The 26,623-nt window shown below is 40.2% G+C and overlaps 1 protein-coding gene across 2 annotated transcripts in view; it reads right to left on the bottom strand.

The window, feature by feature from the left end:
- The window catches only part of GRM7 (glutamate metabotropic receptor 7), a 1,070,009-nt gene that overhangs the window by 160,184 nt on the left and 883,202 nt on the right, over positions 1–26,623 (bottom strand). For both annotated transcript variants that reach the window (XM_049862738.1, XM_049862739.1), the window contains one exon: positions 9,978–10,913. In XM_049862738.1, the coding sequence (XP_049718695.1) occupies positions 9,978–10,913 (936 nt within the window). The remainder of the gene's footprint in view (positions 1–9,977; positions 10,914–26,623) is intronic.

The raw sequence follows: 26,623 nt of genomic DNA, 5'->3' as shown, positions 1-26,623 counted from the left end.
TATCTTTTATCAGCTTTATTGAGGTATAACTGATATATAATTATATATAACCCTGCGCATATTTTAAGTATACCATTTGGTCAGTTTTGACATACGCAAAACTGTCATCACAACCTAGATACTGAACACATATATCACCTCCAAAAGTTTTTTTTGGTGTCCCTTTAAAACTCCTCCCTCACCTCTCACCCATTCCCCATCTCCAGCCAACTACCAATCGGCTTTTAGTCACTGTAGATTAATTTGAATTTTTAAAATAATTTTATATAAATGGAATCATACAGTAGCTACTCTTTCTTTCATCTGAGTTTTCTTACTCAGCATAATTATTTTGAGATTTATTCATGCTCTTGCAAATATCGATGGTTCATTCCTTTTTATTACTGAGTAGTAGTCCTTTGTATGGATAGATCACTATTTGTCTATCCTTTCACCTGTTGATGGATATTTGTGTTTGTTTCCAGTTTGGGGCTATTACAAATAAAGCTGCAAAAATCATTCTTGTCCAAGTATTTGTATGGACATATTCTTTCATTTCTCTTAGGTTTACACCTAAGTGTAGAATGGCTGAGTCGTAGGGTAGGTGTATGTTTAACTTTTTAAGAAACTGTTCTCTAAAGTGGTAGTACCATTTTTGCATTCCCACCAACACTATATGAGAGCTGTATCTGCTTTGCATCCTCATTGACCCATCTTTTTATTATTATTATTTGTGCTAATAAACTTAAATCCATTATCTCATTTTTTCTTAAGTAAAGCTACTCAAAAACCTATTCCCGCCAAGTTGATTCTGACTCATGGTCACCCTAGAGGACGGAGTAGAACTGCCCTATAGGGTTTCCAAGGAGCAGCTCGTGGATTCAAACTGCTGACCTTTTGATTGGTAGCCAGTCTCTTAACCACTGTGCCAACTAAACCTATAAACCTATACGTAGAAATAATTAAGAACTGAGGCCCAAAGAGTTTAAGTGACTTGTCCAAAATGTGCAATGATTAGGTTCAGAGTAACACGGGTTGTTGAGGTAATGAGTAATGACTAAGAGGCTGCTTCTAAGACCAGAGGAAGACAAGAGGGTAACCATGACCTAAAAGAAATACTGGCTGGGTCAGTATTATGACTTTTAGCGTAGGATCTCAGGACTCAACACCAGATTTGGTAGTGTCCTGACTGCCCACCAGCAGACTATTTTCTGTTATGATTTCCCGTACTTTGAGAAAGTTCTTTCTGAGAATGATAGGTGGGCTCTGATTCTCTGAGATTAGCCAAAGAGCAGAGTTTTGTTCAACTGCCTTGGTTCTGGCTGTAAAGTTAAGGCCTGATTCCTTATGACTAGGTCTCTTGGTGGCTGAAGTCTCCAAGTGAAAGACCCCTAAAGCCAAAAATACAGCTACCAGGAGAACTCTACAGGGAAGAAGATTCAAGTTCTCTTCTTGAGACTTCCTTTTTCTCAGGAGTTTCACTTCCCAGAGTTCAAACCTTGTTCTGTTCAAGGTTTGAATAGTTGGGGCCTTGGTTTTTTTTATTGTACTTTAGATGAAGGTTTATAGAACAAACTAGTTGCTCATTAAGCAATTAATACACATATTGTTTGTCACATTGGCTGCCAAACCCACAACATGTTCCTTTCTAGAACTTGGGTTCCCCATTACCAGCTTTCCTGTCTCCTCCTGCCTTCTTATCCTTGCCCCTGGGCTGCTGTGCCCAGTTAGTCTCATTTTGTTTCATGGGCCTGTCTAATCTTTGGCTAAAGGGTGAACCTCAGGAGTGACTTCATTACTGAGCTATAAGTGTGTCCATGTCCGGGGGCCATACTCTCAGGGTTTCTCCAGTCTCTGTTAGACCAGTAAGTCTGGTCTTTTTTTGTGTGTGTGTGAGTTAGAATTTTGTTCTACATTTTTCTCCAGCACTGTCTGGGACCCTCTATTGTGATCCCTGTCAGAGCAGTCATTGGTGGTAGCCAGGCACCATCTAGTTGTGTTGGACTCAGTCTGGTGGAGGCTGTGGTAGTTGTGGTCCATTAGTCCTTTGGATTAATATTTTTTTGTGTCTTTGGTTTTCTTCTTTCTCCCTTATTCCAGGTGGGGTGAGACCAGTGGAGTATTTTAGATGGCTGCTCACAAGCTTTTAAGATGGGGCCTTTGTTTTAACGTAGTAAGTTATTTCCCTGTTAGTTCCAGCTCAGTTCAGTTTTATACAGGCTCTTGGCTTTTACCTGCTGAACTAGCTCTTCTGGCTAAAGGATGAGGAAGGCTCCAGTTATCCTAGGTGACTGTACCTGAAATCAGCTGATGCATCACAGAAGGAGAAAAGAGGAGACTGTGCCATCCCAAGCCATTGACTGATACCAGCTGTGTAAACAGCTGGTTTCAGAGGACTGTTTAGAAAGCAGCTCAGTTATCACTAAGGTCACAGCAGGCAACAGAAAGAGGATGGTTTACTATGCTTCTGACATAAACATGATCAGGCAAAACCAAAGAGCAGAAGCAAGATCTCATCAACCATTAAGCCTGCCCATCACAGCATGGCTGCATAATTGGTCTCAGCAAAATCAAGCCATTGGGATGTGCTTTTCCACTGTTTTTACATACAAGGTAAAGGCTGCTTCCTAAGCATTCCAGAAGGAAAAGTAAGGATTTTTGTTTTACAATATGTGTGTGTGTGTGAACGTGTATGTATTTGCACATCTAGGAGCAGAGTCATCAAACTGTTGACAATGATTGCCTCTAGGGGATGGGATTATGGGAGTCCTTTCTCTTTCCCCACTTAGTGAGTTTCTGAGAAAAGGTTAACTAGTGGATAATGTTACTTCTAAAATCTAAAAAGGAAAAAAAAATCTGTGCGTGTATCTCTATTTAAATAACAAAACAATGTAATACAACAGAAGGATAAAGCATAATCTATTCAAATACTCTTTTAATGTTCAAAAGTTCAAATAAGATTTCAAACCTGCTCTATCTTTTCTAGTCCCACAGGCTTTCTTCAAACCAATGCCATCTTTTGTGATACTTAACTAGTTTTCTTACTTCTGGATGCTTCTAATCCTTACGCATCCTCAACCAAAAAAGGCCATTCAGTTGGTGCTAACACAGTAGAAGTGAGCTCCAGAGGGCTTTCAATGGCTGATTTTTCAGAAGTCGATCCCCAGACCTTATTTTGAGACACCTCTGGGTGGACTTAAACCACCAAATTTTTGTTAGCAGCCGAGTGTATTAACCATTTACTTCACTCAGACATAGTTCTGCTCTGAGACACATGAGGTCCCCATGTGTCAGGGTTGACTGGACACCAACTGATTCATCTCAAGTGCCATCCCTGAAATTCCCATCCCAAAACACCCTCTGCTCACATTCCTCCCGAGTTTATAGACTTTTGTTGGCTCTCCATATCTTCAAGAAGAAAGTCCAAACAGCACTTCACAATTTGATCCCAACTACTTTTCACCTCATTGTTGGCTTGACCATAGAGCCCAGGCCCACGAAACCAGAGGGTGGTAGCATTGCATCAGAGGGAAGACCACACATAGTTTAACATATGTTGTGGTGTTGGCGAAAAATATTGAATATACCATGGACTGCCAGAAGAATGAATAAGTCTGTGTTGTAAGAAGTATAGCCAGAGTGCTCCTTGGAAGCAAGGATGGCGAGACTTCGACTCATATACTTTGGACATGTTATCAGGAGGGATGAGTCCCTGGCGAAGGACATCATGCCTGGTAAAGCAGAGGGTCAGCGAAAAAGAGGAATATTCCCAATGAGATGGATTGACATTGTAGCTGCAACAACGGGTTCAAATATAACAACAATTGTGAGGATGATGCAGAACCGGGCAGTACTTCATTCTGTTGTACATAGGATCGCTATGAGTTGGAACTGACTCAATGGCACCTAACAACAACAACAAATAGAGGAGTATTTCATCCCAAGAAAGGATAGCAGGTATTTAAACTTACCAACTTCCACTGATATTTAAAATTAATTTGATCTGCCACTTTGAAAAGATTTGATTCTTGCCAAAAGTCTAATTTAAGAATCGTTATTGTCATTGTTAAGTGTTGTCAAGTCAGTTCCTACTCATAACAACCCAATGTACAACAGAATGAAACAGCACCCAATCCTGAACCATCCTCACAACCATTGCTATGTTTGAGCCCATTGTTGCACTGGCATCTAGTCCCAGTCCTTCAAGAAATACCTCTGGAAAACACCTTCTATATGCCTATCTTCTTGTAATCTCAGATCCCAGGACCATTGCCTTGGGCCTGGATATAAGGTTCACTACCCAAATCTCGGGTTGATACTTCTCTCAGATCCTCTAATCTTTGACTTTGTTTTTGATCCTTGATAGTGTCTTTCTGATTTCCTGGTTCCTTGATTCCTGGATCTCGCATTTGTTAGGGATGGAAATTAATTTATTCCCTAAAGCTCTAATATTAGAAATCAAATAAATATTTATAGGATGTCTTCTGCGGATTGGGAAGAAACTGTGAAGACAGTTTTAAATAGCAAGTTTGGTTTCCACAGGCATTTTTCCAGCATACTTGTTTAAAAATATAGAGTCGTATGTCCCACCCTAACCCTATTGAATCAGTTGGGGAGGGCAGACATGCAGTAATCTTGGGTGATTATCAGGGACACAACTTTGAGAATCACTGAGTTAAGGGCCCTTAAATGGTCAGAGATTTAGCAATGTAGCCTTGATCTTGTCATTTCAGTAGAATAATACTCCAAAGTGATCAAAGAATCCTATTATTTAAGTCTTATAACACACTAGACATCCACCCTGGTCCTGTTCTGATGTGTGCAGAAGGGTGTTTGTGGATGCTATTTTGAATGCAAAGGTTTAGAGGACACATTCCTTCTTTGAAGCCACTACTCTTTTCCCAGCAGTTTGCTCTGATCAGCAATTGCCTCAACCCTTTTCTTTTTCTCTTCCTACCACCTCCTCCTATCTATCCATGCACACAGAGGAAGATCTTTGAGACCCTCTGATCCCATTCCTTTTATACCAAGGTTTACATTCCCTTTGCAGAGCCAAGTGGTGCAAAGCTTGTCTTCCTGTCCATGTGTAAGGAATGATATATTGGTTTGTCTAGAAAGCTCTTTCAAACAACAACTGGTTAAAAAGCTCTGATGAGCATATCGTCTGTAGAAGGTTAGTCTGTACCCTCCCTGCCTGAATTATGCTTCTTTTCCAGGCTACTTCCACAAATCCCTGTATAGGTATACCCTTTGTTTTTTTATGGAAAGCAATCTAGTCCCCCAACAGACGGAAACACGCTCCAGTCAATGACAAGGAGATATTTTCACCCTGTTGTAGGACAACTAGCAATAGCTCTATCATCTGCAGTGTTTACCTGAATCATTAAAACCAAAGCCAGACCAGTTGTCGTCAAGTCAGCTCTGACTCGTGGTGACTGCATGTGTGCCAGAGTAGAATTGTGCTCCACAGGGTTTTCAATGGCTGATTTTTTGGGAAGTAGATTATCAGGCCTTTCTTTTAAGATGCCTCTGAGCAGACTTTAATTTCCAACCTTTCGGTTAGCAGCCTAGTGTGTTAACTGTTTACACCACCCAGAGACTCTCTTGTAACATTAAAAAAAAAAAAAAAATACGTGTTGCCATTGAGTCGATTTCAACTCATAGTGACACTACAGGACAGAGTAGAACTGCCCCATACGGTTTCCAAGGAGCACATGGTGGATTTGAACTGCCGACCTTTTGGTTAGCAGCTGAACTCTTAACCACTACACCACCAGGGTTTCCCTTGTATCATTATAGCCTCCTAAATACAATTCCTGAAAACCCTGAATCATTCTCTTGTGGCTAAAATTCGCTGCTTACCTCCCTGGCCCTATTGCCAGATACTCATTCTGGAAGTCACAAGGTTAGAAATGATAAAACAAGTGATCCTGCATCTTCCTTAACAAAAGCAAAAAGAAATTTCACGGGAATTGACATTTTCCAAGAAAGTAAGAAACACGGCTTATACTTTATGTTGTGCTAATGAACTCAACTGATGAGATTTTCCCAAAGATATCGCTAGCATAATCAAAATGATTTCAATTTCCTGAAACAGTAAATAGTTATTACCAAACTCACTGACTAATCTTATTTTTATTTATTTTTGTTACAATGGAATTCTCCCACTTAAAGCACTTAAACTGTTAAATCTAAACAAAAACGGAAGACCTGTGATCCTATAGGTTGCTCGCTTGGCAAAACGCCTTGTTCTGAGATCTCTTTGTGCATTTGGCAATTCACTGCTTTTGCACAATTTAAACTCTATGGTTTCATGTACACAAAGTGCTATTTTTTAATTGGTTGCTCTTGCTTCTCTTGCCATATGCTTACCATTAGGGTGTGTGCATTTTCATATCACAAGTCACAGTTCCCATTTGGCAATTCAGTACCTTTAATTGTGCTCATCAACTATGTACATCATGTCCCATTGAGAGTATACAAAGAGAAATAATGTGCCTTTGAAAGCTTTGGGAAAAGACTGTTCAAAGACAGCTTAATATTTCCCGCATTCAGTTTCTATCAGTGCAATGTCTTCCAGAACTAGAATTGGTGGAATTAACAATTTCTGAAACCTTGTACCGTTCTCTGGTTTTTAAAGGAGTAAATTATACCCCTGACCTTATCGAAAAGATCCATGGTCATGGCTAGAAATGGCTAGAAGTGAAAAATGAAATGATGGAGACATATATTGCCAAATACGCATTGCAGCCAGGCTCTTCCATAAAACCACGGCAATTATTCCTCCCTTTTTATATCCCTCAAGAACAGATTATAAGGGTTTACTGTTTTTAGCCTGTTTCATGGGGTATTGTGGTGGTTTTAATAATACAATAATTATTCTCCCCACCAGCTTTGATGATGCACATCCTTCCCCATAAAAAGTTCAATAGTTATCAACTTATCAGCATACATTTGAGGGCGTTCTTTTTGTCTCGTTCTCTCTATTGCATTTCACTACCCTAACTCATATTTTACTATTCCCTTGGCCCAGGGATACAGAAAAGCAGCAAAATGAAATTCAAGTTGGTTTTACAGACAGTAAACATGTATTATGAATTTGAAACATGTTGCTGGAAACATACTATTCTCGTTGAGCTTAATATTTTAGAATAATTTTCTCTAAGACACTTTATGACTAAAACTATAATCTAGGATCCATTCACTGTCTTTGGTTTTAGAATTCTGCTGTGGGTTCAAGAAATATCTACTTTTTTTTTTTTTTTTTTTAACACAGCCCAAACCTACAGTTTCTGGATCAAACTGTTTAGGAAAAAGGCATCTTTTTCAGTTGGAAAACCAGCAAATGTCATTGATGCTTTATATGATTATGCAGAAAACAGAAGTAACAATGAAAAATCAGATTCAACTACTTCCTGGATGCAGAGATTTTTGTAAGTTTTTAGACATTTCTATTTCAATTCTTTCCCCCTTCTTTTAGGCATTAAGCTCCAGGATGTTTAAATGCTTTGTGCAAAGTAAGAGGGAACCAGGGTAGATCCCCCAGTGTCTTACTCGCTAATCAAGCTATAACTGTGCTCTTTGCTATGAAACCAAAAAACCAAACCAATTGTTGTCCAGTTGATTCCAATTCATGGCAACTTCATTGTGTGTCAGAGTAGAACTGTGCTCCAGAGGGTTTTCAGTGGCTGTAACCTTTTGGTGGAAGTAGATCGCTAGGCCTTCCTTCTGAGGTGCCTCTGGGTGAATTAGAACTGCCAGCCCTTGGGTTTGTAGCTAAGCGTGTAACCATTTGCAACATCCAGGTATTTCTACTTCTCCTATGTTGTTATCGTTGGTTGCTGTCAAGTTAACTTTGACTCATAGCAATCCCATGTGACAGAGTAGAACTGCCCCATAGGGTTTCCTAGGCTGTAATCTTTACGGGAGCTGATCTCCAGGTCTTTTTCTCTCGTGGAATTGCTGGTAGGTTCAAACTGCTAACCTTTCAGTTACCAGCCAAGTGCTTAGCCATTGAACCACCAGGGTCCCTCTTATGGTGTTTGTGAATTAGGTCTCTAAGTCCTAGTTTTGGCCTCAGTATTTTATCAGTACTAGGGTGTCAGGGCTGCTTACATCCAGCGAAGGCCACTACATCTTAGTAGGATCAACGTGTTAGGGTTGCCTAATTTGCATATACAAAAAGCATGGCTGGCTTAGCAAGTAAAGGAGTCAAAAGTGTACTAATCTCGTCTAGAACTGACGCCACAGCATTGCCTAATTTGCATACATGTCAAACCTATAGCTAGAAATACATGAATTGCATCAAGAATGAACACATTAAATCCATTGCCTTCCAACTGATTCCAACTCAGAGTGATGCCACAGGGCAGACTATTAGTGCTCCATAGCGTTTTCAAGGCTGAAATCTTTATGGAAACACACTGCCACATCTTTCTCCCACAGAGCAGTTGGTGGGCTCAAACCACTGACCTTTCAGTTAGTAGCCGAGCCCTTTAACCACTGTCCCACCAGTGTTCCTAATCAACACATTAACCCATTGCCACTGAGTTGCTTCCAACTCATAAGGACCTTATAGGACAGAGCAGAACTGCCTCATGAAATTTTCAAGGAGCAGCTAGTAGATTCAAACTGCTGACCTTTTGGTTAGCAGCTGCAGCTCTTAACTACTGCACCACCAGGGCTCTAATCAACACGTAAGGGCTGCATAATTTATGGATTCTTAAAACTTACAACCAGATGGGGGAAGCGAGCAATGGCACCAGCATGCGGACTAAACGTGTCTTGGACCAACATGCTAGGGCCCATTCATTTTGAAAACCTTGAGCTTTCATGGCTCGATGAGGCTTGCTCTGCTGCATGTTGTCCCTCCCTCTCCCGTTGCTGGAGAGCTAAGCCTCTCATCTCTCTCTGAATCGCTTGATGTGAATAATGTACTTCCAGAAGCAGTAGTGGAAACCCTGGTGGCATAGTGGTTAAGTGTTACGGCTGCTAACCAAAAAGGTTGGCAGTTCGAATACACCAGGCGCTCCTTGGAAACTCTATGGGCAGTTCTACACTGTCCTATAGGGTTGCTATGAGTTGGAATCGACTTGGCGGCAATGGGTTTGGCTTTTTTTTTTTTTTTTTTTTAAGAAGCAGTAGTTGTTCAGTTATAGAATTTTCTCCCTCTGTGTGGGAGATCTGGGTTCAATTCCCAGCCAATGCCCCTCACGCATAGCCACCACCCACCTGTCAGTGGAACCTTACATGGTGTTATGATGCTGAACAGGTTTCAGTAGAGCTTCCAGACTAAGATGAACTAGGATGAAAGGCCTGGCCAAAATCAGCCAAAGAAAACCATATGGGAATGACGTGCAAGAAGCATTTTATTCCATTACCATGAATAAGGAGCCTACTCAACAGCAGCTAGCAACAATAACAACAAGAGAACCTAGGGTGGAATGATAACCAGCGTTTTCCTATATTCACCCATATTTTGTGTATGCACTATTGGGTAACTCTAATATATTGATCTAGCTCTTGCACCAGATCTGATCCACAGTGATAGCCCAGACAGCCTGTGGGAAGAGACAGAGAGCATCCACACGGAGGTGTGTGCTAAGAGACACCCACTTAGAAGATAAGGCACTGTGGCCCTTTTCTCCAATCATACAGAAATACATGTGTAAATGGGAAGGGGCAAATGAATAGCAAGGTTTAATTTAGATAGATTAAATTTGTATTGGATAATCTCTTGTTATATTAAATAATTCTATAATAAATAAAGTTAACTTGAACTTGAAAGGCTACCTCTGGTTGGTTTCCAGTAGAACAAATGTAATAAACTTCACTGCAGGTTTCAGACCCTTCTACTATTAATCTAGGGCTTTTCTGCTTTCAGGAATACCTAACTCTACATATATAAAACCTCTTACTTTATACAATCCATTTTCTTTCACTAGTTATGAAAAGGAATACAGTTTTGAAATGCAGGTTTGGTGCGCATTTTCACTTACCTTTTCTGCTGACTGAGCGGTGCCAAAAAAAATTGGAATGAAGGCTAGCCATACTATACAAGTCGTGTACATAGTGAATCCAATGGGCTTGGCTTCATTAAAATTCTCTGGGACACCCCGAGTCTTGATGGCATACACAGTACATGTGACCATGAGAAGAATGCTATATCCCAAGGAGCAAATAATTTGGAGATCTGTAATGTCACATTTGAGAACTCCTCTGGCCTGGTCAGGGTTCATTGTCTTATGTTCATCATAGTCTATGATGATGTTCGGTGGGTCAACACCAAACCAAATAAAAACACCTAAGAGCTGAACTGATATTAAACTGGAAGTGATTGCCAGCTGTGATGTTGGGCTTATGAGTCTGGGAGCAGTCACAGATTTCTTGCCCTGCTCAAATATGCGATAAATCCGATTGGTCTTTGTCAAAAGGGCTGCATAACTTATGCACATTCCCAAGCCCAGGAAAACTCGCCGAAAAGAACACACTGCCACATCGGGTTTGGCGATCATCAGGAAAGTGATAATGTAGCAAAGGAAGATGCCCGTCAACAGAACATAACTGAGTTCCCGGCCGGAAGCCCGGACAATGGGCGTGTCATTGTAGCGGATGAATGTGGCCATGACAAAGATGGTGGCGATGATGCCCAACATTGCAAGGAACACTGGGATGACAGCCCAGGGGGAATGCCACTCCAGTTTTATGATGGGGATGTCCTGGCAGCCTGTTCGGTTTTCGTTGGGCCGCTGGTCGTAGGGGCAGTGCTGGCAGGTCATCTCATCAAACTGGTACTGGTACCCATCGCAGGGCTCACAGGTCCAGCAGCAAGGGGTACCCTTCTGTGTCTTCTTTCGTTGCCCAGGCTTACATGGTAGTGTGCACACAGAGGCGGGGATCTCCCGGACCCCTTTACCCCACTGCATGTCCTCTATCTGCAGCATAAGAAATAAGAAGGAGAGACGGGGGATTACTCAAGAGAAGATACAAACAGTAATTACAGAAGTTTAATCTCATCAAGTCAGGCTTGATAAGATTAAGCAATTTATCCTCAGCTACAGGTCCTATGGAATCCCTGGTGGTGTGGTGGTTAAGAGCTACATCTGCTAACCAAAAGGCTGGCAGTTCGAATCCACCAGGTGCTCCTTGGAAACCCTATGGGGCAGTTCTACCCTGTCCTATAGGGTCTCTATGAGTCCGAATTGACTCAAGAGCAATGGGTTTTGGTTTTTGTTATAGGTCCTTGGGTGGCACTCCATTTCTAACCAAAAGGATGGAGGTTCCAGTCCACCCAGAGGCACCTTGGAAGGAAGGCCTGCAATTTACTTCTGAAAATTCAACTGCTGAAAACCCTCTGGAGCATGGTTCTACTCTAACACATATGGGGTCACCATGAGTCCTAAATGACTCAGTGACAACTGGCTTGGTATTTTTTTTGGTTAGTAACAGCTACAACCAAGATTCGACCCTAAGCCTTCTGACTTCAGCATCCTTACTCTTCACCACTATACAGTGTGTTCCAAATGAGCCTGATTAGAAGAATCTCCTGTGACCGTTATTATAGATTTCCTGTCCCCACCCTAAAATTTCTAAATCAGAATATCCTGAAAAAAAAAAAAAGCTCGGAGTCTGTATTTTTAACAAGTACCCCAAAGTATTCTTCCAAACCAAAACCAAACCTGTTGCCTTCGAGTTGATTCCAGCTTAAGATGACCTCATGTGTTACAGAGTAGAACTGTGCTCCTTAGGGTTTTCTTGGCTGAAATTTTTCCAGGAGATTTTCTTTCATGGCACCACCGGAGGGGTTTGAACCACCAACCTTTAGTACTCAAGTGCAAACCATTTGTGCCACATTAGAAGATTCTAAGAAAACCAAACCCATTGCTGTCAAGTTGATCCCAACTCATAGTGACCGTAAAGGACAGAATAGAGCTGTCCCATAGGGTTTCCAAGGAGCGCCTTTTGGTTGGCTGCAGTAGCTCTTACCCACTACACCACTAGGGTTTCCAGAGGATTTTTACCACCAGATAAACTGAGAAATGTTGGCATGAATTCTACTGCCTCCTCCGGAATAGGAAGTGCAGGTGTTCCGAACCAAGTTTATAAAACCAAACAAAAAACTGAAATGACCTGAAAAATTACACTAATCTCCCTGATTCGGTATTTATTTTTTAATTGTATTTAAATTATGTTGGCCAATATTGCAGCGCTGACCACTTTGCCTAATATCTTGCAGGCATGAATGCCATTTTCATTGAGAAATTTTAAACCAAAGTGAGCCTATTGTATTTATCACAGAGGAGCAACGATACTCTGCTGCCATGAAAGATTACAACCCGGAAAACCCTATAGGACAGTTCTACTCTGTCACATGGGGTCACTATGAGTCAGAATTGACTCAATGGCAATGGGTTTGGGTTTGTTTTTTTTTTTTTTGATATATCCTAACAGTTCAGAAACATTCAATGGGAAAATAATATGGTCTGAAAACCTGTCAATATTGTCCATATACCTACTGGGAAAATGGAATTTAAACTAAAACACAGTATCCTAGAGGAGTGTGAAAGCGTATTTGCTTAATTAGAATTTTTTTTTTTTTCCTGGGAGAGAAGCTCATAATCAACAGTCTTCTGGGAAATAATGGCATCAGGAACAATGGAAAACTTCACTACTGGGCTCAGGTATCACTGTAGCGGATGCCTCTCAACTTTGCCTGCACAGTAACTGTTCTTCCCCTTCACTGATATCGGTTCCTCAGGTTTTTTTCTATGTGGTTTCTGTGGAGTTCCATTCATCCTGAAGCTCTAGGGTCCGGCACACAACCCAGGCCTGGCCAATTAGTGTATTGTAGTGCTTCTCAAACCTGAGCATTGCATCAGAATCAGCTGGAAGGCTTGTTATGCCCCAGACAGCTGTGCTGCAATCCCAGACTTTCTGATTCGCTTGGGGTGGGGCCTGAGAATGTACATTTCCCACAAGTTCCCAGATCCTGCTGCTGGGAATTGTCCAGGGACCCTACTTTGTCAACCACTGATGCATTCTAACCTGCTAGCCACAGAGAATTGTTATGTCCCAGGTCATGGAATTAAAATTCATGACTTTTACTGCAATTGCATGGAATAAACATCTTTGTTAAATGTGGAGTTTTCAAGGATGTAAGCTTGCTGGTGATCATGGCCACAAGAAGGAAAGGGTTTGGCAGAAAAAAAAGTCAACACAGAGGAATGCAGAGTGGAGAGTTAGAAAGAACTCGTGACCCTGTTTGAGCTCCTGTATATAACTATGCCTGAAGCAGGAATTATCTGTGCAAAGGTTGGCAGTTCGAACTCACCAGCCACTCCTTGGAAACTCTACGGGGCAGTTCTACTCTGTCCTATAGGGTCACTATGAGTTGGAATCAACTCTACGGGAATGACTTTGTTTGTTTTTTGGTTTATTATATAAGGAGCCCTGGTGGCACAATGGTTAAGTGCTTGGCTGTTAACCTAAAGGTTGGCAGTTCAAAATCACCCAGCAGTTCTCCTGGAGAAAGACCTGGTAATCTGCTCCCATAAAGATTAGAGCCTAGGCAACCCTGTGGGGCAGTTCTACTTTGTCACATGGGGTCGTTGTGAGTCGAAATCAACTCTATGGCACGTAACAACAACATGCCAGTAGGTATTGCTATGCTGAAACCACTTCGAATTGCATTTTGGTTACTTGTAATCAAGAGTCCTGAATATCATACCTGCTAAACGAATAGTTTTCAGTATGCACAAGTTGTAAAAGATATACTTAGCTAGCAAAGCATTATAAGGAATGAATTCTAGCTAACAAGTTTAGCTGATTTTCTCCATACCTAGCTAACTGAATTTTTAATAGCATTGAACCAAAGCAGAGGTTAGACAGATACCGGAATTTCTAAATGTAAAATTTTAAAAGCTAAGGAGGGAAGAAAAGAATTTGTAATTTATTGCTCATTGGAATTTCAGTGTTGTGTTAACACAGGATGTAATGCTGAGCAGGATGGGATGCTTCCATCGTTACTTGAATATGAACTACATTCAAAATCTGAATCAAATGTAGCTACCACTCAAAAAAAAAAAAAAAAAAAAGCTGAAAGATCAAACCCCATAAAATATCATAACCTCCTAATGGTTGAATTTAAACTTTAACCAGAGATCCGAGAATCTTCAGATGGCTCTAGTATGAACTCATTTGCGTGAGCACAAAACCCCAGTCAGCACTAATAAATCTAACTCAATATAAAACCTAATCATGTCTTCCTCGACATCATCATTTTTGAGGCAGTAAGTCACTGGCAGCCATCCCAAACTCATAAAATCAAGGAAATAACTTGTAATAAGAGAGGAGAAGACATGCATTCCCTTTACAAATGTCAAATTTCAACAAGTTGCAGCCTACAAAAATCACAATTATTAATACAAATGTTTCCAAATGTCAAATTGAAAGATCCTACTCTTGGTTACTAAGAAAGATTAATAACAACAACAACAAAAAAAAAACCTATAAATAGATTTCATTAGCAAAACATGAGATTGCCTGATCCTAACACTAGTCCATCGTCATATGATTAAACTTGATCTATAGATGGGAATAAACGTAGCACTCATACAAACATAAAAACAAATTATCATTATACATAATATTTTACAGCCAATTTCAAATGTTGCCAACTCACTATTTTTTTCTCCTTGGGAATAAAATAAAATGCCCAGTAATGCCGAATAGCTTTTTTTTTTTTTTTTTTTTTTTAACTTATCCAAATATATACGAGAGCTGTAACCAAAAACATTACACTGACTGATTACTTAATTTGTTTTCAATTTTCATTTAAAGTAGATCTCAACTGAATTTAATTGCATATATTAAACCAAGTTGCCTCTTGTTCCAAATGAACAAAAGTCTAATTTATTTGCTTTGCCAACAAAAATCGTTATTGAAAATATAATCTGTGCCCCATAAAGGTACCAACTAACCTTTAAAAGCTTCGGTCAGCTGGAATTGTGTTAAAGCACCACATATGATTAGTGTGTATCTATACCCATCTACACAAATGCAGTGCCTTGTTTCGTAAGGACAATCAGCTGCAAATGCCCATAGGCCTCTATTTAAGGGAGGAAAATCGTTTAAAGTTATGAAAAATCGACTATAATGTCAATTTACTTCACCAGAGGGCTAGTAGGAATGTAAATTTAGGGTTCATTCTGAACTGTTTAACTAAATTGTGTTTCATTTAGTTGGAAAGCCAGATTTTAGGCAAGAAGATGAGCAGAAAAGGTGGGACGTTCACCATCTTCTTTAGAAGATGTGGGTTTAAAGTCCCTGAAAATAATGCTTTTTCCTCCTGGACACCCATGGCTTATAGTTATAGGGTACTGCACCTGCTCAGTAGCTGGCTCATGGGCAACAGCTGTTGAGATGCTAACTCTTGGCAAGAGGACAGAACTTTACAGGTTGTTGCTGGGTGCCATTGAGTGGATTCCAACTTATAGTGACCCCGTGTGACAAAGTAAAATCGCCTTATGGGGTTTTCTTTGCTGTAATCTTTACAGCAGCAAATCGCTAGGTCTTCCTCCCATGGAGCTGCTGGATGAGTTAGAATGGCCAACCTTGTGAATAGCAACTGAAAGCTTAATGGTTGTACCACCAGGGCATTTATTAATACCATGCATGACATACAGATTGTATGGATAGATGGGTAAATGGTTTAAGAAAGAAGGAATCGTGCAGTTCTGGCCAATTAAAGCAAGGATAAGTCTGTTGTGGAGTTCTGGGAAGGTGTTCTTCACTCTTAAAAAAGAGAGGCAGAAAACAGATATGCTTTCTTCAGCTTTTGAACTTAGATATGAGCTTGGAGCAGCAGCACCCATGTTGCAGCCATGAAGAGAAAAGCCTAAGGAACAAAGGCAATATTCTGAGGATGGCAAAGGAGATAGATAAAAAGAATGTGCCCTTGATGGCATCAAGTCACCAAACTGGCACTACCTTACCCCTGAATTTTAAATGTCAGTTGATAAACTTTCTTTTCCTTAGTGGTTAACCCATTTCTCATGTTATTGCTCTCAGAGTTTCTAACTGACACATTCTTTCTTCCTTCTCTACCCATTACGTGAAGATGTTCTAAAACTGAGATAATTATCCAAGTATTCAAGTTCTTGCATGGACAGCAAGAACTCCAGGAGGATAGGGAACTGTAGACCCCCACACAATCAGAAACATGTTTCATTGCCTTCTGAGAATGCTCAGAAAATGGGAGGAAAAGTCTTGGACTCAGAAAACCAGCTTTGACTCCACTGCATCTGGCTCTCACAGAAACAATGAAAAAGCACCTGTCAACTAAAGTTCTCTAGCACATGAGTTTGGCAAAGAAAAATTGAGGTCTGGCTCTAGTAGAGAGAGAGTTATTCCACAGAGAATGTGCAGACCTCAGAATTGCTGGAATTTTAAAATCAAACCAAATTAGCTGCTGTCTTACTGCCAAACATAAAAATCAAAGAGAGAGACAATTTTTATAAATACTGTTTGGTGCATCCATTTTTATCTCGAAGAGGTCTGTTCCTTTCCTCATGCAGACATTTTCTATCTGAACAGAAAGTTTATTACTCAAGGGGTATTTTCCCTGGTGAAACTCCATTTGCATGTTTCCAAAATTTACTCTGTAGACCGAGCTGGCTGGTGCTTTTATTGCACATTTCTCTGCAGTATTGTTTTTACTTATTAGATCCTTAATAGAATGAGCTAATTTAAAAAGAGCTTTCTTATTAAAATTCCATTTGCTCAATAAAATACATTTGTCCCGTCTAATTTATGGAAAAGCCATTCAGCAAAAATGCACAGGCATGCTGAACTTCCAATTCTAGAAAAGAATACAGTTTGGTTTTTGGAGGGAGTGAGTGAAGGATGCTACTAGCATGAGCTAGACCAGGGACGCTCCAACACCTCAAGGTCTGTCTTTGATAACTCAGCGTCTAGTTTGAAAGATCAGGCAGCATGACTAGACTATGAGAAAGAATCCTGGGTCTGCTATGTTACATTAAAAAACACTCATTAATTCAGAATCTACTTATTCAAAATTCATAATTATAGGAATCATCCTTTTTTAATGTGTTCTAAGAAAAAAAGCTTCATGCACAGAATTACTAGGAGTGGTTTTTAACCACAGTAGACCCATCTCTCTGCAAAGACCCCTTGAGGTCCAAGATGTGGATGAGTTTGTAATAAACCGTGGCCCAACCCTGAGGTTAGCCAGTGGTTCTCAAACTTGTCTGCCCATTGGGATCACTTGATGATTTTCTAAAAATTCTGAAGCCCAGACCAGTTAATCACAATCTCTTTGGGGTAAGAAGTAGGTATCAGTGCTTTTTAAAGTTCTCAGTTAATTTCAATATGCAGTCAAGTTTGGGAACCATTGAATTTTCTCTAAAGAACTGCAGTGTAGAAGAAAATCTTTGTACTGTGTAGCAAACTTGTTGTTGTTAGTTGCCATCAAGTTGGCTCTGATTCATGGCAACACTATGTATAACAGAAGGAATCATTGCATGGTCCTGTGCCATCTTCTTAGTGACTACAAATTTACTTCTCTCTGCTTCTATTCTTGACCTTGTGGTGCACTATCTCTAATTAAAAGTTTGAATGGATCACAGAAAATGCCCAGTTATACTCTATTATGATTTAATGGGAAAGTACAATGCTGTAGTGAATATTACAAATTTGCACCATCAAGATGGCCTCTGGACTTAACATTCACGAATATCATTGGTCAAAGAACTTTAGATGCCTACAGAGGCCAGGCACATAAAGGACAGAAATGGAGCGATTGGATGTAAGAAACATTGCTTACCAAAAAACAACCAAGTTGGAAGAGACGTTAAGTCTATTAAATTATACTTCAGGAACATATCTCATAATTGTTCTGCCTAAATGAGCTACATTTATGATTTCTACACTTACGTTTTCCTCAAGAATAAGAGGCAATGGGGTGGGTTCTTCTCTGAAATTTGCAAAATTAAAAACTCCCAGATTAATTGAAGAGGCTTCCATTAAAAAAAAAGCAAAATCCAGGTCTCTATTTATGAAAGCTTTTACTTCTATACCCCTAGCTCTACCACCTGTCTATTAGTTTTTCATAATGTATTGAGGTGGCTTTCGTGTTATTATGATGCTGGAAGCTATGCTACTGGTATTTCAGATACTAGAAGGGTCAGCCATGGTAGACAGGTTTCAGCAGAGCTTCCAGACTAAGACAGACTAGGAAGAAAGGCCTGGTGATCTTCCAAAGATTAGCCAATGAAAGCCGTATGGATCAAAACAGAACATTAAGTCTGATATAGAGTTGGAAAACAAGCCCCCTAGATTACAAGGTAGTGCACAATAGTTGCAGCAATCGACTCGAGCATACCAATGATCATGAAGATGGCATAGGACCACACAATGTTTCATTCTGTTGTACATGGGATCATTATGAGTCAGGACAGAGTCTCCGGTAACTAACAACAATCCTCAGCTAAAAGGGGCCAACTTCACTCGGCTTCAGAATTTTATTTTCCTTTCTGTCTCTTTTTTAAGAATCAGGACAGTCTTATGTAAAATCTTTTAATTTATTACAATGTTGATGCTGTGTGAGAATTCCAAAATTGAGGAGCCTGAATCGTATCAGAAAGATCGGCCCAGGTCTGACTCCTGATTCCATTTTAGCTTTTGCTTATTTCCCCTGCAATCATCAGTTAGATGGACTTCAGTACGCGACAAAAGAAATGTTTTTTTTCTGTGATCAGTCTAAAGATATGGAAAGAATGTTCCCAAGGAAGGGTCTTGACACAAGACCTCAGCAGCTTTCAGAAAATATTTTGAGATAATTACCTTGTGACCACCCCATAACCCCCCTTAGTCATGTATTAACCGAACCAAATAGCCCATATCCTGTTTCCAACTAATCATTGCCATGCCCCCCCTCCAGCTTACCTAATCTTGCAACTTCCTGTCAGAATGTTGTATTTACCTCATAAACATGCCTCCGTGACTCCACCATTTTGGAGAATTTGGTTTCACTTTATGACCCTGGTTTAAACTATCTTAAACCTTCAATAAATCTCTGCTTTTATTTTTAACAGAGTATGCGTTCTTACACATTGACAAGGCCTTTTCAAAAATAACATATACTCAGATGGCCGAACAGTATACATCTGCTGACCAAAGTTACAGAGCTCTCTCTGAAACAACACTGCCACTAGAAAGCCAGTTCCTTACAAAAAAAAATGTCTATGGTAACTAGAAATCATCTCTTATTTCCTCCCACTCTGGGGACACATCTTCCCAAAAGATGCTTACCAATTAAAGACTAGATATTTAACCTTGTGCTAATTATTAAATACAGCTGAAAATCATTTTGCTTTTTTAAGCTTAGCTTTAAGAATAATTATAAATGTAAACATATGCACTCAGATGCCTCAGAGATACCTCAAACTCAACTTGTTCAAAACTAAACTCATGATCTGCACCAGGGGCTCCAAAATATGGTTCATGGGTCAAATCTTACCTCTGTTTGTTTTTGTAAATAAAGTTTTCTTGGAACACAGCCATATTCAATCATTTATATATTGTCTCTGGTTCCTTTTGTGCTAAAATAGCAGAGTTGAGAGTTGTGAATATATAGCCTGCAAAGTCTAAAATATTTACTATTTTTCCCTTTATAGGAAAAAACAAAACAACAAAAAATGCCCACCTAAATCTAAGGAAAGAAAAACAGAGCCCTCATATGTGGCAGTGTTATCCTTCCACAAGCCAGAACTTAGATGACATCTTTGACAACTCCCTTTCTCTTGGTTCCCATATTTAAGTAGCTAACAAGTTTTATTGGTTTTATCTCTATCCATCAGACTAGGTACTGGGCCCTGTTTTAGTTTCCGGGAAAATAATAGACAAAAATTTATGCGTTAGAGGACTGAATTCTCTTTTCACACCCTCCTCTGGGAAAGCTTCCTCTTTGGTTTCCTCACCTCCCATTCCTCTTGGTCCCTCCTAATCCCATTATCTGCACTCAGGCAGCATGATCCTTTTAATATACAGATTTTAATCATGTCACCCTTCTGCACAGTCTCTTCAATGGCTTCCCATTGCTCTTAAACCTCACAGATGACCCTATATAATCTGATAAGGACACATAGAAACTGGCCTCACTCTCTTGGTTTTATTTGATTTCCATAAGGGTTTTTTTGCAACAACTCTCTGGCTTACCCGACTCTTGCTCAGAAAGACCCTATCTTACTGGAGTGGGTTCCCTTTTCTAATTTTTCAAAGATCCTTCCTCATGGCACTGAACACAATTTGTAATTACTCAAATGTGTGACTTGATTAAAGCCTATCTCTCTAACTAATGTGTAAGCTCTCTGAGGTCAGAGCCTATGTCCCCTTCATTCACTGTTCGAACCTCAGTGTCTGGGATAAGTCATGGAGGAATGAAGTCATGAAGGAAAGAACTGACTGACTACAACTTTACAAGCGATTTTTCCCCCAGGCAAAATTTGAGATTAACTGCAATTAGTGATAATGAAAGTATCCATGATCACTTCTGCTAGCCTTACTGGTTTTCTGGTCATTCTGGCCTGGTCTACAGAGTGGAAGTTTGCAGTTGAAATGTTCTTGGCATTTTTCTGAGGGAAGAAAATGAATTAAATGTGAAACACTGCATTTCTAGATAGAAGAGAAATGAAGACAATTGAACACACCACAAAGAAGGAGAGAAAACAAGTCCCATGCTAGTGCAACCTGCAGCCAAGGACAGAGCTTGATCTCAATAGATCCTGGGCTGCTCTCTGAACACTACTTTCTCCTTTGGTAAGCTGAGTTACCACTCAAAATTAAGTCAAACTTTCCTGGGTTTAAAAACTTGTTCCATCACTTACAGACAGTATGACAAAAGACAAGTTGACAATGTTGAGTCTCAGTTTCCTGATCATATTTGTTATAAAGACTAAATGAGATAGCATATACAAGGAAACCCACCACCTGTCTGTCAGTTTGTTATACTGTGGTGGCTTGCATGTTGCTATGGTGCTAGAAGCTATGCCACCAGTATTTCAAATATCAACAGGTTTCAACGGAACTTCCAGACTAAGACAGGCTAGGAAGAAAACCCTGGTGATCTACTTCCAAAAATTAGCCAATGAAAACCTTATGGATACAACAGAGCATTGTCCAATACAGCGCTGGAAGATGAGTCCCCTAGGTTGGAAGGCATTCAAAATACACACGCACTGCTACAATGGGCTTCAGCATACCAACACTTGTGAAGATGGTGCAGGACCAGGCAATGTTCCTTTCTGTTGTACATGGGGCTGTCATGAGTTGGAGCCAACTTGAAGGCACCTAGGAGCCCTGGTGATGCAGTGGTTAAGAGCTTGGCTGCTAACCAAAAGATCTGCAGTTCAAGACTACCAGCCACTCCTTGAAAACCTTATGGGGAAGTTCTACTCTGCCCTATAGGGTTGCTAGGAGTTGGAATTGACTCAACAACAATGTGTTTGGTTTTTGGGTTGAAGGCAACTAACAAAACCAATGTGGTGTAAGAAACCAATGTGGTGCCTGAGAAAAAGCAGCTACCTAAATAATTATTACTTTTTATTAGAATATTGTATGGCTGCAGTGATCAACTTGTTCCATGTAAAGAACCTTAAGGTGACCATTCCCAGTCCTCTTCTCTCTCTCAAACTCTGACTTATTCCAGCTGACTATCACAAGCAGTTATAGTGGAATTTTAGAATCTACACATCTAAATACATTATCTTCCTTCATTTTCTCTAAATCTCTTCACGCAACCTCTAACAGGTATACCAGAGTATTTAACAACCTGAGTGTTGGGATCAAATGGACATGAGTTCAAATCCTAGCAATGTGCCCTTGGCCACATCATTTTAAGCTCTCTCAACCTCATTTACATATATATATATATACATATATATATGTGTATGTATAAAATGGAGATAGCGATGATTACTGCCTGGACGTACTGAAAACATTAAGGCATGCAGAGCATGTTCTGTGGCACTTAGTAAAAGATTAATGAGATATATCTATTGCAATTATTATTAGTTACATTGCAGTAATCGCTGACTCCTTTCTTTACCTTGTTCCCCTCAAAATATAACAATTACAGAGTTTATTCCCATTTTCTCCAGTAAATTCCTTTCCTCTTTGTCCACCATTGTCTGTTGAAATAATTTTTATTTTGCCCTCTTGATTGCTCTGATTTTAGTCTTCCCTTTCACTTCTTATTCCTTTACTCGACTTTATTTCTCTTCATAGCAATTACTATCTGAAATTAAACATTTTGGTCTTTACTTCTTTGTCTGTCTCCCTCCACTTGAATAAAAGGGCAGGGACTAAATATATGTTGTTTCCTGATGTTCGCCCTGCGCCTGGAATAACAAGCAGCTTTCAGTCACTGTTATGGATTGAATTATGCCCCACAAAAAAAGATACACTGAAGTGCTAACTCCAGTACCTGTGCATGTGATCCTGTTTGGAAACAGGGTTTTGGAAGATGTTACCATTTAAGTTAATGTGAGGTCACACTGGATGGAGTAGGGCAGATTCTAATGTTCGGTATCAGAATTCTCATTTTCTATGCAGGAGACCTGGGTTCAACTCCTGGCCAGTGCACCTTATATGCAGTGAAAGCTTGCGTATTGCTATTACGCAGAACAGGTTTCAGCACGGGCTACCAGACTAAAACAGATTAGGAAGAAAGGCGTGGTGATCTACATCCAAAAATCAACCAATGAAAACCCTATGGACCACAATGATCTGATCTGCAACCAATCACTGGGACGGTGCAGGATAGGGTAGTGTTTAATTCCACTGTTTATGGGTCCTTGTGAGTCTGGGGCTGACCTAATGGCAGCTAACAATGATCCCATCTCAGTGAAGTTCTTATAAAAGAGAAGAGACACACAGAGACTGAGGAAGACGGCCTTGTGAAGACAGAGCCAGAGATGGAGTTATGCTGCAGCCACAAGCCAAGGAATACCTGGGGCTACTAGAAGCTGGGAGAGAAGAGAAATAATCTTCCACCTGAATCTTCATAGAGTGCGTGGAGTGCATGGCCCTGCCCACGCTGTGTGATAACAAATAGCCCCCACACCCACACACACATGCTTTGTGGTGATTTGTTAGGGAAGCCCTAGGAAACTAATATGATCACTATTTGTCAAAACAGTCCAAGCACCTTCTTGTAAAATGAGTTTGGGTTATACCATAACCTGGATTAAAATCTTCAAAGGGTCTCCACTGCCCACCAGAGATGGTGCAGATACCTCATTTTAGCATTCAGATCAAAGCCTGGACCCTCCCCTCCAGCTTCATCTGGCTCTATTTCCTATAGGCTCCCATTGCTCTTCTAGCCGCTGGCACCCCCTGCTTCCCTTTAATCTCCTGAGGTTCTCTGTGCATGATTTTGTTTATGCTCATCCTTTCCCTCTAATTCTTCAGAGACTAGCTCAAATGCCCCAAATCTTCCCGATGCGTCCACGCTAGAAACACCCTCTCCCTTTTTTGAACCCTTAAAAGTAGAAGGTCAACAAAAATGAGGGAAACCCTCAATGAGATGCATTGGCACTATAGTCACAAAAACAGGATCAAACATATCAAAGGTCATGAAGATGGCATAGGACCAGGCAATGTTTTATTCTGACATACATAAGGATGCCGTGAGTTGAAGCGGACTTGACAGCAACTAACATTCTCTTACCTCTTCTACTTAATACCCTAAAAAGGGAGTCCACAATGGAGTTTCTTTCTCTCTCTCTCTTTTTTTTATAACCCCCCCAGGGCCTAAAAAGTAGAATGGTACCTGGGACAGATTCTAACCCAAGAAAGAACTCCCAGGTATAGGACATAGGGAGATAAATCTTCCGAAAACAATGCCTTCCTTTAGTGCCCTTGAACACTCCTTATTCTTCCTTTTTGTTTGAGTCTCCTGAATCTGACTTGCTTTAAATATGACAAACTATACAAGCAAGAACAATAGAAGCCCTCATATCACTGCTACTAAATCTTCTTTTCTAACCAGCTCAGCCATTCATCTTCGGTTTTCACACTCAAGACAACCTGCAAATTGCTTTTCACCCAATCACCTGGGGTGAGTCATGCTCTCTGCCAGGTGAGTGTGAAGAATGCTGATCAGTCGGTTTACCGTCTGAGACAGAAGGGCTTTTGATTTTCTTTCTCTGTGTTTTTTCTCCCTCCTTTTTATTTTGCCAAGCTTCTGAATTTCTTGCTTCGCTTTTCTGAACTAGAGAATAGAAACTGTTTTCACGCAGATTGCTTAGGGCAGCTATCCCACAGTTCATTCTCACCAATGCTAGCCCTGTGATTTTGAAAGAAAGAAACCGCTCTATCCAGTATTGCCACCTCAGTGGAGCTGGGAGGCACATCAATTGATTAAAGACACTGGGAAGCTTTTCTATTAAGAAAAGACTATGTCCTGGTTCAATCCAGTGCTTTCTAATTCATTTGATTACAGAATGGCCCGTTCTGTTTACTCCTGTAACATCTATTACCTCAACATCCTGTATAATTTATATCCTGCCAATAACACTGTGGGAGAAGTGACATTGGTTCATTAATGCTTTGAAGGTCTAACATTGCCTTTCGGAACGTTTCCTTTTTTGGACTGGTATAAACTGTGGGAGTGCCTGGGAAGTGCCAACAGTAAACATGCTTAGGTGCTAACAGAAAGGTCGAAGTTCAAGTCCACCCAGAGGCACCTTGGAAGAAAGGCCTAGTGATCTACTTCCGAAAGATCATAGCCTTGAAAGCCTTTACAGATCACAGTTCTACTCTGACACACATGGGGTCTCCAGGAGTCAGAACTCACTCCCCGGCAACTGGTACAGGCTGTAGAACCATGGAGTACATAAAAAAGTATTAATTTGGTTGGTAAAGCTCTGAACTACTGGCTGAATCATCTTGGGGGAAGTCCTTAACTTCTGTGAGGCTTAGTTTCTGTGCCAGGAAAATAGAGTTATAGGTAGAATCAAATACGGCTGTATATATAAGAGTGTTTTATATACAATAGTCTTTAAAGCAAGCATTTTTATTTCTTTCTTGTGCACTTTTTTAGAAACTGTTCTTTTGGAAACTATTATCTCATGCTGGTTGCAGCTTTCTCTTGCTCATTGACTCCCTGCCTTTATTATGCAGGTCCTACTCTCAATCAGATTCAGGCTACTAAGACTGAGCTAAATACTTCCTCCTGGTGAACTGCTAGTGAGCCAAACTAAGGGACAACCTCTGTATTACAGGGAAAGAGGTTACTGCTCTTTATAAAGTGAGCATAAGTCAAAAAGAACTTGTTTTAATTTTGGTAAGAATATACGTGAGGAAGCATTCCTCATGTCAACAATTCTAACATGTATAATTCAGTGACATTGATTACATGTGTCATGCTGTGCGACCATTACCACTGTCTTTTTCAAATTACTTCTCCACCATTAACAGAAACACATGTCAACTAAGCAACGACTCCTTCTTTTCCCCTCCTACCTCTGGTAACTACTAACAAGCTTTGGTCTCTGAATAATTTGCCTATTTCATATAAGTGTGATCATACAGTATTTGTTCTTTTGTGACTGACTTACTTCACTCAGTATACTGTTTTCAACGTTCCTCAACATGCATTGTTTTAAAGTATGTGCTATCCAATGTTGAATTGGACAGTTGGCTCTTTAACAGACATCTTCTTTTTTTCACATTAAATCCAAAGAGACAACTCAAATAGTTGGAAATTGAGGCTTAATAACCTGCTCAGAGGATGTTGTAGTAACATATGTGGGAAAGAAGCCGTTTGGTATCAGTTATACCACATCAGGAGCTGACCCTACGGCACCTACAAAAACATACCACATTAGAGGTCCCTGGGTAGCACAAATGTTTTGTGATCAGCTACTAACCTAAGGGTTGGCAGTTTGAACCCACCCGGTGGCACTGCAGAAGAAAGCCCTGGCAATTGGTTAATATAAAGTTTACCACCAAGAAAACTCTATGAAAAAGTTTTACTCTGCAGCTCATGAGGTCATCATGAGTCAGAATTGAGTCGATGACAACGGGTTTGATTTTTCAATACCACATCAATAGGTAGACACCTACTGTCACTGAGTCCCTTTCCGTGCCCTAAGGAGTTTTGTGGATCGCTGTTGAGGTATATGCATATTGACCTCTATATCCATATATATATATATGTTTCTTTTTGTTTATATATATATATATATATATAAAGGAATTCAGTTAGACTATTTAAGAAATGGAGTTCACTATCTCACAAACCTGTAAGTCCACAGAGCTAAGAAAGAAACAACCTTGAAACCAAACATACGTATTTATTTGTTTTTTTGTTGCTTTCAGAAGCTAGGTCAACTTCAGAAAGTGAGACAAATGAAGTGTTTATTTGATTCAGATTCTCTCTCCAGGACTGCTGGAGGACCAAAGGGATAATGAAAAGTACTTTTTCATCAAAAAGCACACAGGACTTCAGGGGTCATGATGTTCTGGAAGGATCTTTCCTGTCCAAATTGTGAAACAGACATAGGTGGCCTTTACCCCACACTCCTAATGCCATCTTGTATTTTTCCTATCTCTTAATTCAAAG

This window comes from Elephas maximus, chromosome 20, assembly GCF_024166365.1.
Source record: "Elephas maximus indicus isolate mEleMax1 chromosome 20, mEleMax1 primary haplotype, whole genome shotgun sequence".
NCBI lineage: Eukaryota > Metazoa > Chordata > Mammalia > Proboscidea > Elephantidae > Elephas > Elephas maximus.
Note: the sequence above shows the minus strand (reverse complement) of the source record. Positions and strands in the feature narration are given on the sequence as shown.